This window comes from Schistocerca piceifrons, chromosome 1 (assembly GCF_021461385.2).
Source record: "Schistocerca piceifrons isolate TAMUIC-IGC-003096 chromosome 1, iqSchPice1.1, whole genome shotgun sequence".
Taxonomy (NCBI): domain Eukaryota; kingdom Metazoa; phylum Arthropoda; class Insecta; order Orthoptera; family Acrididae; genus Schistocerca; species Schistocerca piceifrons.
In genome coordinates, this window is record NC_060138.1 from 1,210,149,028 (window position 1) to 1,210,161,208 (window position 12,181).

The 12,181-nt window shown below is 38.5% G+C and overlaps 1 protein-coding gene across 1 annotated transcript in view; it reads right to left on the reverse strand.

Moving 5' to 3' along the window:
• LOC124779432 (transformation/transcription domain-associated protein) overlaps nt 1–12,181 on the reverse strand; it is a 453,680-nt gene that overhangs the window by 175,598 nt on the left and 265,901 nt on the right. The window contains exons 40-44 of the mRNA XM_047253711.1: nt 11,517–11,639; nt 8,096–8,303; nt 3,101–3,249; nt 2,847–3,016; nt 2,501–2,739 (exon numbers count right to left, since the gene is read on the reverse strand). Coding sequence (XP_047109667.1) covers nt 2,501–2,739; nt 2,847–3,016; nt 3,101–3,249; nt 8,096–8,303; nt 11,517–11,639 — 889 coding nt within the window. The remainder of the gene's footprint in view (nt 1–2,500; nt 2,740–2,846; nt 3,017–3,100; nt 3,250–8,095; nt 8,304–11,516; nt 11,640–12,181) is intronic.

Below are 12,181 nucleotides of genomic sequence, written 5' to 3' on the forward strand. Positions count from 1 at the left end.
AGAGTAGTGCTCTACTGACAACAACAACGACTACTACTACTACTACTACTACTACTACTACTTCATTACATTCTACCACAAAAGGACTGCGATTGAAAATTAGCTCATTCCACATCACAGCAAGAGATCACAATTATGATCCATAAAACACAAAACTAAGTAATTAGCCACCGTACAGTGTATGTGCCAGAGGGTACACAGTCAGTGTCCTACCACTTTTCTTATTCCATTTGCGAATGGTATGTGGGAAGATACATGTAAGTACCATTCTGTATGCACCTGAATTCCACTAATTTTAGTTATACATGCCTTTCACAAGATTTATGTTGGAAGAGGTAAATGTTTCTTAATGTACTCGTATTCTGGAAGTGGGATCTCCGAATTCTGAGTATAAGAGATTTTGCAATGCAAAACTTGTTCCTTTCAAATTCTGTCATGGCACTTCATTTTGTAATTCTGTGACATTCCCAGTCAGCTAACCAGAACCGGTGTCAGCTTTCTCCATTGCTACAATTACTTACCCATTCAAGACAGGGATTCCTGGATACTGTAAGATGGAACTTGAGTAAATGAAGGAAACATTAGGAATTTTATCCAACTTCTCTGATATTTACTCAATCATTTCATTATGCTGATACTTCAAAGCAGCTGACATGTATCTCCCATTCCAACTGTAGTGACATGATGTATGATACAGTCATCAGAAACTGGATGGCTATGCTGTATACAGCAGAACTGCTGTGTTACTGTTAAGACTGGGAAGATCTAATCAAACCAACATGTCAAAGTTAGCAAATAGATATTACTCAGAAATGTCCTCTATTCTGTGTCTGCATACAATGTTGGATGCATTCTAATACAAAGTGCATTAGTGTTGAATGTGTATAAATGGAAGAACCGTTTTTAAAAGTTTTATTACAACATTAAAGTAGGGGAAGGTCAACTCAACTGCTGTTCTCAATCTCAATAAATGGTTTAGAAAACAATCTGAGCAGCAATCTGACATCGTTTGCAGATAATACTGTCATTTACTATTTAGCAAAGTCATCAGAAGATCAAAACAAAATTATTTAGACAAGATATCTGCATGGTGCAAAAAGTGGCAGCTGAGTTCCGTTTTCGTGTGCTAATTTGTGACAGTCTTTTTGTTGTACCTATCTGCCGCTCAGCATCTCCGCTATATGGTGAGTAGCAACTTTCCTTTTCATAATATTGTTACATACCATCCCATTGTTTGAAATTTGTGAGATCATACACATAAGTAAAAGGCATCTGTTAAGTTTTGGTTACATAATAACTCACACAAATCTAAAGGATATCAATTCAACTAAATACCTAGGGATTACAATTACAAACAACTCACACTGGAATGATTCACACAGATAATTTTTGGGGAAGGCATGCCAAAGACTGTGTTTTATTGGCAGAACACTTAGAAGATGCAATAAACCCACTAGAGAGACTGCCTACACTATGTTTTTCCTTCCTCTTCTGAAATACTGCTGCAAGGTTTTGGACCCTTGCCAGGTAGAAATGACAGAGAACACTGAAAGAGTTCAAAGAAAGGAGCTCTTTGTATTATCAGAAAGTAGGGGGAGAGTGTTACACATATGAAATGTGAACTGGCGTGGCAATCATTGAAACATAGGTGTTTTTTGTTGTGGCGAGGTCTTTTTGTAAAATTCCAATCTCCAGCTTTCTCTTCTGAATGCGACATTATTTTGTCGAGGCCCACTTACATATGGAGTAATGATATCCTAATAAAAAACAAGGAATCACAGCTTGCATGGAAACATTTAAGTGTTCATTTTTTCCTCTGCACTTTTTGAGAGTGGAACAGTGCAGACAGTGTGAAAATGGTTCGGTAAACATTCTGTCAGGCACTAAGATTGAATTGCACAGTAGCCATGTAGACATAGATGAAAATAAGAAGCAATAGCCTGACCAGATTTTTATATATAAAAAAGAGACTGCTTTTTTGCTTATCTTCATGTCTTCACACTTTTTCTTTTTACTGCAATTTTGGTGTTGTGGGCAACATAATATTTAAAGAAATCCTATCACTTGTAGTAGATACGAAGTGCATAGTTAGGAAAAGGTAGCAGTGTCTGATGGAATCCCACAGTTCATTCAAACTTCAATAAATAGGATGTCTTGTCAATGTTCTCTTACATTTTGTTCCTTCATTTTTACAGAGTGTTAAATTCAGATAATCCCCTTTTAAGCCCAAAAGTTATCCCTAAAATGTTAGACACCACACAACATATAAGAAGAGAACTCAATACAAATCTTCCACCAAACAATTAAAACATCTTGCAAGTTCTCAGTCACGATTATTCCTAATAGCAACATAAAATCCACACTGCTGACACATCTCTGAGGCATACATTTGGTTGGCTGCAAAGGAATTCTGATAGTTGTTGCTAATACAAATCTGTTTAATACCCAAAATAAAATATTAAACTGTATAATAAAAACTAATGTGGACATATATACACACCTGGATTTGCAGTCATGACTAGGAGTTCTATACACTGTTTTATCCAGTAATGTGGTCCCATAGGCTCCCAGTTCTGAGAAATCATGATGTATAACAGACGGTCATGCAATTTTCGTTTCATACTTGCATCAAATACCTCAAAAAATTTAGCTCTGATTGGAGGCTGGACACATCTTAAACCTGCCAGGAATGCAGGCTCTAACTTTGTTCCCAGTTCAGATTGCTTCAGATTTTCATCTCTGCAAGTCCATTATTTACAGCCATTACAATACATTTTTAAATGTCTGGTGTTTTGTAACTACTCAGCTAACAATACAGTTTCTGAGTCTAAATGTGTTTTCCTTACCTGTACACAAAATTAACAATATCAAGGAACTGGGCATTCAGTTCTAATTCATCAGGAAACCTTTTTTCAACATAGTGCATCATTTTAACCAGGAGTATGGATTTTTCTCTCAGTGTTGGAGTCTGATTAATAGCAATAGGGTTCTTGTTCTTCATCCAGTCCTCTAGCATCTATGTAAGAATTGATTATACACATATTTTGATCCTCATGCAACAAAATTCTTAGCCTAGCTATTTAGTAAGATACCACCTCACCTTAGTTATAGCCTTCATAACTTTAATATCTGGTGATTTTTCAATCAGACCAACCAGTATTGTTCCAATGAACGTCTTTCGCATATCAGCACCCATCACAACTACACGGTTCTTTACCATGTCTAAACTGAGAATCAGCAGATCACTTCCTGCAACCAAAGTTAATGTTTTAATACATTCTATGCATAATAACGGGAAAAGTAAGAAGACATGTAATCAGATTCACAGAAAGTTAAATTTGCTCCTTTTAAAGACCTCTTCAGCACTGTTTGAAAGGTTATAGCAGTTTCAAAGCCTATTTGGAAGAATATAATTTCTTTATCAATCAACAGGAAAGAATTCATGCCTTATAGTCATGCAGTTTCAGACTTGAATCATTAACAACCGGTATGAAGGTTGTTTTCTCTTTTTTTATATGATCAAGAGACACTCAACGATGCTAATTATGATGGGGTTCCACAACTTCTTATTCTTTAGTAAAATGATAATAAGCTTTTAAGATTTGGTGTGTTTACAATTTTACATTTACAATTACATTCCATTTTTGCACATCATACGATTACAGTAAAGTTATATGCCTGATGTGAAAACTTATTTTATAAAATAATAAGTTAAAATACTATTATCACTGTGTTTTGTTTAATGTTACTTTTTTCACATTGTAGTATCAGTCAACATTCTCCTAAAGTGTGTCATACGTCAAACTGTCAATATCATCTTCAACTTCACTTTCATCACTGCTGATGCAGTCCTTGCTACTTCTGGTGGCTGTGAAAATATTCACACAGATCTCTGACAAAGCACAATTATAGTATGTTGTGAGGATAAATTAAAAGATTGGCACTTGCAATTACTTCACTCTCATGTCATACATCTAGATACTACTAATTCCATTGATTAAGGAGGGCCTAAGAAATTCATTGTCGTTAAAGGAATGCACAAGTATTTTCTACTTTCCACCCATAGTCACTGAGATACAACATAGGGCGTGACAACTGCTCTGCTGATTTATAGTAAATGACTTGCAAGAGAGCATGTTTTATGCGGTTTTGTATGACTTCATCTGTTTGTGGAAGTGACTTCAAGTTAAAAGAGATTTCTATCTTGGTTGTCAGCAATTTGTGTCCCAGTTGTGTCATTGGTTCACGTGGTCTTTCGTTATACAAAAGTGAAAAAAGTTTATACTCCGCTTTCATTATCTGATGATGATCCATGTAAATCTCACTTAGGAATTCAAAGTCTCCAACAAAGTGCACTCAGCAGCACTGTCTTCCAGATTGAGAAAAAGACAGAATCGTAGCCACTTAAAGCACGCACAGCCGTTACATAAGCTAATGTTACTAGTTTTTTTTTTTTTTTTAAGACCACTTATATTAGTAAACCTCAACGTGTGCTCCCTTGGTAGCTCAGAGAACGTCGAGGCAGTATTCCAGTTCTCGCCAGGTGTTTCGTAACATGTGTCCTGTCACATGTACCCACAGCAGCTTCTATCCTAGCCTTCAGTTCATCGACGTCAGCAACTGGCAACTGGTGTGATGAAGACTCTGTCCTTGATACAGCCCCCCCCCCCCCCCCCAAAAAAAAAAGGTCAAGGGGCGTAATGTCTGGAGAGCGAGGTGGCCAGGGTGTTGAACTGTTCCTTCCAATCCAAATGTTTCATCCAGGAAATCATGAACTATCAAAGCTCAGTGGAAATGGGTGGGGGGTATTCGCTCTTGCTGGAAGAAAAACGGTCCTTAAACCTTGTTATGCACAAAGCCGTACCAAACATTCACTTTTTCGCTACTATACAGTAGCATGTAGAGACTCTGAACCCCATATACGGACATTATGCCTATTTACCATTCCACTGATATGAAGGGTGACTTCTTCAGTAAAGCATATGCGACGTAAGTAATTGTTAGTGCCATCAATCCTGTTAAGAATCTCAGTTGCAAATTCAGCACGTGTCAGCAAATCATTCGGTTGCAAGGCCTGCACAATTTGCACTTTGTAAGCATGCAACCTAAGCCCTTCATGAAGAATCTTCACCACACTTCCTTGCGGTATTTGAAGTTCATGTGATGCTTGATGAGTTGATTTAGACGGACTCCATTCAAATGATTGCCGAACACGATCAACAGTTACATCACTCACACGAGGCCTGCCACTTCGACAACGATCTTCAACGCTGCCTGTTTCATTAAACTTTGTATACCATCGTTTTATTGATTTAACGTCAGGAGGGCTGCGTCCATAAGAAGCCCGAAATTTACGCTGAACACTGATGGGCGATTTCGTTTCATGAAACCACAGCACACTTTCCTCTGCTTCGATGCCATTTCGCCAGCAGCCAGCAACTAACGTGACCTAACAGACTGCGTCGGTGTTATGGAGCACTAGCGCCATCCATTGGTCACAATAACTAGTAACAGTAACCTATGTAACGGCATCAAATGTAACTTACTATGTCAAACGATTATTCTGTTATAAATTTTTATAATCAAGGCAAGACTTTGTGCTCACCCTGTATAAGCTTACTATTGTCACCAAAATCATTAGAAGTGTCCATTTCCAATAAAAGTACAGTATTACAGGAAACACATCTATATCATCATTAACGATCTGGATGTTCTTTTTGCCACTTTGAAAAAGCAGATGTAACATGTGGAGAGTATAGGAAAGTAGTGTAACATAGCTTTCCCATGAGCAAATGATGACTTCTTGTTGGCGAAATGTACTTGTGATTACCTCAATATTTGATGGAAAATAGGAAATAAAATAAGCTGTTCTTTATAGTGTATGAAGTGCTGTTGTCAATGTCTGGGGTTAATTGTTTAACGGCACCAGCAACATCCATCTTCCTCATTCATGGTTTTCCATAGATGGAGTCTCCTAATTATCAAAAACAACATATGTGTTGTAATTTCCTTTCACACAATTTATTATGATGGAGTGGAGGAGAGATGCCTATAGTATCTTGTCCAGCTAACAAAGGATGCGGTGTTGTGAGAGAGCAAACTGTATTTTCTTGTTGTTGTGGGCATCTAACATTTGTCTATGATTTCCTGTCACTCTATGGGAAGTGGCTACTGTTCATCTTGATGTTTCAAACAGTAGGTCCATTGACATCAATACTTCATTACATATGTGCTGTGAAAGTACCCAACCAGTTATTTTGATCAGGAGAAAAAGCCATCCCTACAAGACTCTCTCTCATTTTTCCATAGTTGATGCAAGTCTGTTCACCAAACTGGTCAGGGGGTACAGAATTCCAAACCTGAGTCAATATACGTGTGCTCCTGTTCTTACAAGAATTTTCATATTTTATAGTAATGTATTTTCCATTTCTAGTACATGAATTGTTATATACCTTGCGTAATTTCAGTGGCTGGCTGCAAAAAACAAATGGCAGCATAAGTTTTAAGTAATATATTTCTAACAACCAGTCTTCTTTTCTTTGCAATCTTATGAAGAGATGGATGATTATAACGGGATAAATAAGAATATCTACCTGTAACCTACTGGTGGGATTATCTCCAATTCTTTCAATATTTTCTTAAGTTCATCCATATTAGGAAGATCAATAGTGGTGACAGCACGAGGGAAAGCTGTGCCTACCATAGGTAAACCTCTAACAACTTTTCGCGTCGCTTTGCTGGACAACACACTAGGAACACAGACATGTAAAAAACAAAGTAACATCAATCAGATGTCTATTCTGTACATTTTTTCTGGAGAAGGGGATTTTTCACATCATTTTCTTTCCCACTGTGAGTCTAACACATTTTATGACTCATTTTCTTTGAGCCAGTGCTAAGTTTTCGAGATATTGAAATATCTTCAGTAAAACTGACACACAATGTATTTGTATAGGAAGTCATAAAAATTTATGCCTAAGAGTGCCGAAGTGGTATCTGCCAGAACATGAATTCTTTCATGTCCAACTATCAGCTGGAAAAGAAAAAAAGAACATGAATTCTTTCATGTCTATCACCTGGTCAAGAAAAAAGAAGTTTACACCACATTACAGTGTCACTAATTTTTACACTGATCACTGCTAGACTATTTCGAAGTAAAGAACATTTCGTAGCACTGAAAGATCTCATTCCATTCACATTTACTGTGTTATAAATACAGATAATCTGAAAAGGATAGACTGCTACCCACCATATAGAGGAGACATTGAGTCGCAGACAGGCTCTATGAGAAGACTGCTATACATTAAGATTCCAGCCCCCCACCCCCCTCCCACACACACACACACACACACACACACACACACACACACAGAGCAACTGTGTTTCCAGCCGCTGTGGCCGGACTGCGGACCACAACGGCAACTGAGGGAGCAGTAATCTAGCATCAGTCATACAGAGAAGGAGGCGGCATAGGGTGGGGAGTGGCAAGGATAGCGGGGTAGGGGTAGGGGGTATGGGGTTGTGTCGCTTGTAGGAGCATGGTAGGGTTGCTAGGTGAGTTGTCCATGCCACCACATTTCGGATGAAGGCCTTTCGGCCAAAAGCTTAAATGTATAACAGTCATTTCATTGTGTTTGCCTGCAACTCAGTGTCTCCTCCATATCGTGAGTAGCAATCTATCCTTTTCATAATATTATTGTTGTTCCACACTGGACCCTCCATTGTGAATGTTCGCAGCTCGCGGTCTGGTGGCTAGCGTTGCTGCCTCTAGATCACAGGGTCCCAGGTTCGATTCCAAGCCTGGTTGAGGATTTTCCCTGCCCGGGGACTCTGTGTGTGTGTGTGTGTGTGTGTGTGTGTGTGTGTGTGTGTGTGTGTGTGTTTTATCATCATCGTCGTCGTCGTCGTCGTCATTTGTGACTGGCTACATAGGACTGAGTAAAAACAAATTGGACTGTGTAACAATTGTGACTTCGTACGGACGCTGATGACCGCGCAATTGAGCACCTCACAAACCAATCATCGTCATCCATTGTGAAATATTGATAATTAATAGTTGCTACCACCAAGTTGAAATATAGCTATAAAATCATACCTGTGCTAGCTGCATTCTGCTCTTGAATACTCGGACTCAGATGCTCCCTTGTTAATTTCTGTAGCACTCGCATGAATGGTGTGATCAGCCGGTCGATATAGGTCTGGTTGTTGATGCATGCAGATTTGAGCATCATGAGAGGGCCATAAAGCATTGTTGGGCTGGCACTGGCCTGCTTCTCGTACTGAGACAGCCCTTCGCAAACAAACTGGAACAAAATGCCACAGTATTCAGTCGTGCATCTTTCAGGAAAAATTATGTTCAGTGTGCTTGTAGCTAGTGTTTACAGAGCAAGATGAAACTATTCTTGGATTATCGTCACATTTGAAGATGGAACTAACATGCCAAAGCTGGTAATCTGTATATTTACAGAAATTAAAGGCCGTCTTGACATAATAAATTATTGTCCTACAAGTTAAAGTGCGCGTCATTTATGTTGGCGGCCGAGTTTAGGTTCGTTCTGCGCATCTGACGTCACAAAACACAGTCAGCCAATGAACAGAGAACGACATTGCTAGATCTCGACTGCAGTGCAGAGCATGGACGAGTGTCTTCAGTTTTACAAACGTTCAGTCATAAATAAAGTAATAGAACAAAAGTCTTGATAACAGACTTTCTTTTATACTGCTTTTTCGCAATAAAGAACAGTGGTAATTGTTTATTTCCTATTGTACTTCGACGAAGCGTGAGTAAATCATAGTTATACCAACAGTGTTTGCCAGTATTTTGCGTGACGTGTTAGACTCCTCATGGCATCCTATAGGCGGACGAGCCGCGATAGCGTAACGGATAAGCTGTTTGGCTTCTATGTGAAAGGTTACGAGTTCAAACCTTGTGCGGTGTGTAATATTTTCATTTTTTAAAAACAATATCGAAGTGCCTTACTTCACGAATTATATTCGTTTGAATGCAATTTTTTCAAATTTCTAGTGCTTTGTCTCTTCATTAACCCTTTCGCTGCTGCAGACACGTGCTCCCCGCATTCCGCGCTGTGGGCGATTTTGTCATCACTGCACTGCTCGCCTGTGCAGACACATGGTGTTCCCACTGCTTTGACACGCTTATCATTCGATTTCACAAAAACTATTTGGCCCAAAAATTTGATTTTTACACGTCTTCTTGACTGATACCTTCCCCCCATAAATGACTTAATTTTGTTTCGATGTTCAACGCAGTTATTATGCAGCATTAAATGTAGTAAACCATTGCACAAAATTTTGAAGAGTTTGCACAGGTAGAAGTCCATAGCGTATACTTTCCGTATGGTCGATTTTAGTTGCCACAATGTTGAGAATGAAATGTGGACAAGATACATAAATTTCATATAAAATTTACTGTATAACAATATCTCATTTAATTTACGTACCACATAGGTGTCGTATGTAATATTGAGAAATATTCCGTCTTTCGCGACTGCAATAAAAATTTTATTTACACCGGACACGTTTGGCTTTATTTTAAAGCACTTCAATCAATGAAAGGTATGGCACATACACAATGGTACTCATGTTCTCTTTCTTGTTTTTGTTCCACAGTCGCAGTTTTACCAATGGTAGTGAAATATATTCCTCTTCTTCAACTGTAATAAGTGACTTATTTAGACCAGACGTGATTTTCTCTTTTGAAGCATCTTCAGTGGACAGTATTTTGTCTCCTCCATTGCCAAGTCACCTTTCGTAGTTTTGTGCTGCGGTAACACAATATTCAACGTTTGTGTTGGCTGATCAGTGTTTTAGCAAATAGATGATGTTTGTGTGTGCCACACACAAAAATTATATTTGTCATAGCTCAGAGCACTTCACTGTTAGACGGTATATTCAAGTCCTAATGTTTTTGTAAGTCCACAGTTTTGTTTAATGTATTTTGTCTACTTCCTTTTGATTGATTGAAGTGCTTTAAAATAAAGCCAAACGTGCTCAGTGTAAATAAAACTTTTGTTGCAGTCGCGAAAGATGGAATATTTCTCAATATTACATACGACACCTATGTGGTACTTAAATGAGATATTGTTATACAGTAAATTTTATATGAAATTTAGGTATCTTGTCCACATTTCATTCTCAACATTGTGGCAACTAAAATCGACCATATGGAAAGTATACTCTATGGACTTTTACCTCTGCAAACTCTTCAAAATTTCGTGCAATGGTTTACTATATTTAATGCTGCATAATAATTGCGTTGAACATCGAAACAAAATTAAATCATTTATGGGGGGAAGGTATCAGTCAAGAAGATGTGTAAAAATCTAATTTTTGGGCCAAATAATTTTTGTGGAATCGAATGATAAAGAGTGTCAAAGCAGTCGGAACATGATGTGTCTGCACAGGCGAGCAGTGCAATGACAAAATCGCGCACAGCGCGGAATGCAGGGAGCACGTCTTTGTAGCAGCGAAAGGATTAATGCAGCCGCGGTGGCTTTACTTCATGAACTGCACGCTCCCCCCTAAACGTAAGCTTGCGAACTATGCTATACTATGGCGCTGCTTCTATTGGCGCGTGCGTTGTGTGCAACTGGCAACGCAGCAATCTCCCACGTCTGGGTGGGCATGCGCGAGCCGCCAAGATAAAAGAATTGAACTATAGTAAGCAGTCCATGTTCAGTATCCATCTGAATGTAAATAATGAAAATCATTGTAGTACTTCTGTTTTACCTTCCACGTAATCCGTTTAAAAGTGTACTACTAATAATTTCTACCCTATGCTGCAAGCCAACTACTTTTAAAGGTTTTACTATACTTCTACGTGCACAAAATTTGCAAATGTTTTGATTTTTAAGATAAAAACACAAGCTGTAAGTCTCGCCGACAATACTTTTATAACCATTTTTGGATTACAGGGCCATCATCGGGGCATAACAAGACACGGGCATCTGTTCTGCAGTCAGGGGTTACTCTCAATATATAACAACAATGGATAACACCACGAGTATACACTGAATGATTATATGATCATGTACAGAAAAGCAATGATTAAAATAGTCGATCATTTTATTTTTTTGTCTTGATCACTGGAAAGAAGAACAATTACCGGCTCCAGTCATTTAATACCATTATCAGTCCTGTGAAGAAAAATACACGACCGGCACTTTTAAATCTCCAATTTCAGTGCATATGACCATATCTTTGAACTTAACCCGAGGATATGTATTGGATGGAAAGCAGTGTGTGGAAATCACTGAATCAGCACAATGGAGATCGATGGGAAATTGTGTGGGCTTGAAATTGGAATAAAGCTCCATCACGGGTTCATGATGATTATGACTGTTTAATATGTTCCTTGTAATTTTGATTTCTTGTGCTTTGTTACAGGAATTTCAGGTGACTTTTGAAGTACATCAAACAACATCAATTTAGGCGATAAAAGGTTTTGCGTACATGCCAAAAAAAGTAGCCTGAAAAATGCAATGAGCATGACTTACCTTTCCAAGACTAGAGTATAGACATTCCAGCTCCTCATATTTGGAAGCAACAGTTGCTGTAGTCGACTCAGTGGGGAAATAGCTCATGAGTCGTGTCATGAGACTGTGAGTCAGTCTAATTACCTGTAATTAAATGTATGTAGTTTTATACTCCCAAGTATAAATGCAATTAAATATTAAATATAAAAACAAAGATGAGGTGACTTACCGAACAAAAGCGCTGGCAGGTCGATAGACACACAAACATACACACAAAATTCAAGCTTTCGCAACAAACTGTTGCCTCATCAGGAAAGAGGGAAGGAGAGGGGAAGACGAAAGGAAGTGGGTTTTAAGGGAGAGGGTAAGGAGTCATTCCAATCCCGGGAGCGGAAAGACTTACCTTAGGGGGAAAAAAGGGACAGGTATACACACGCACACACGCACATATCCATCCACACATACAGACACAAGCAGACATCAATCGACCTGCCAGCGCTTTTGTTCGGTAAGTCACCTCATCTTTGTTTTTATATATAATTTTTCCCACGTGGAAGTTTCCTTCCATTATATTGATACAATTAAATATTAAAGCAGATACATCAAGCAGAAGGCAACTAACCACAATGTGATACACACAAACAGAAGAGATATTCACAGCCACTGAGTGCCAGTAAACTTTGGTA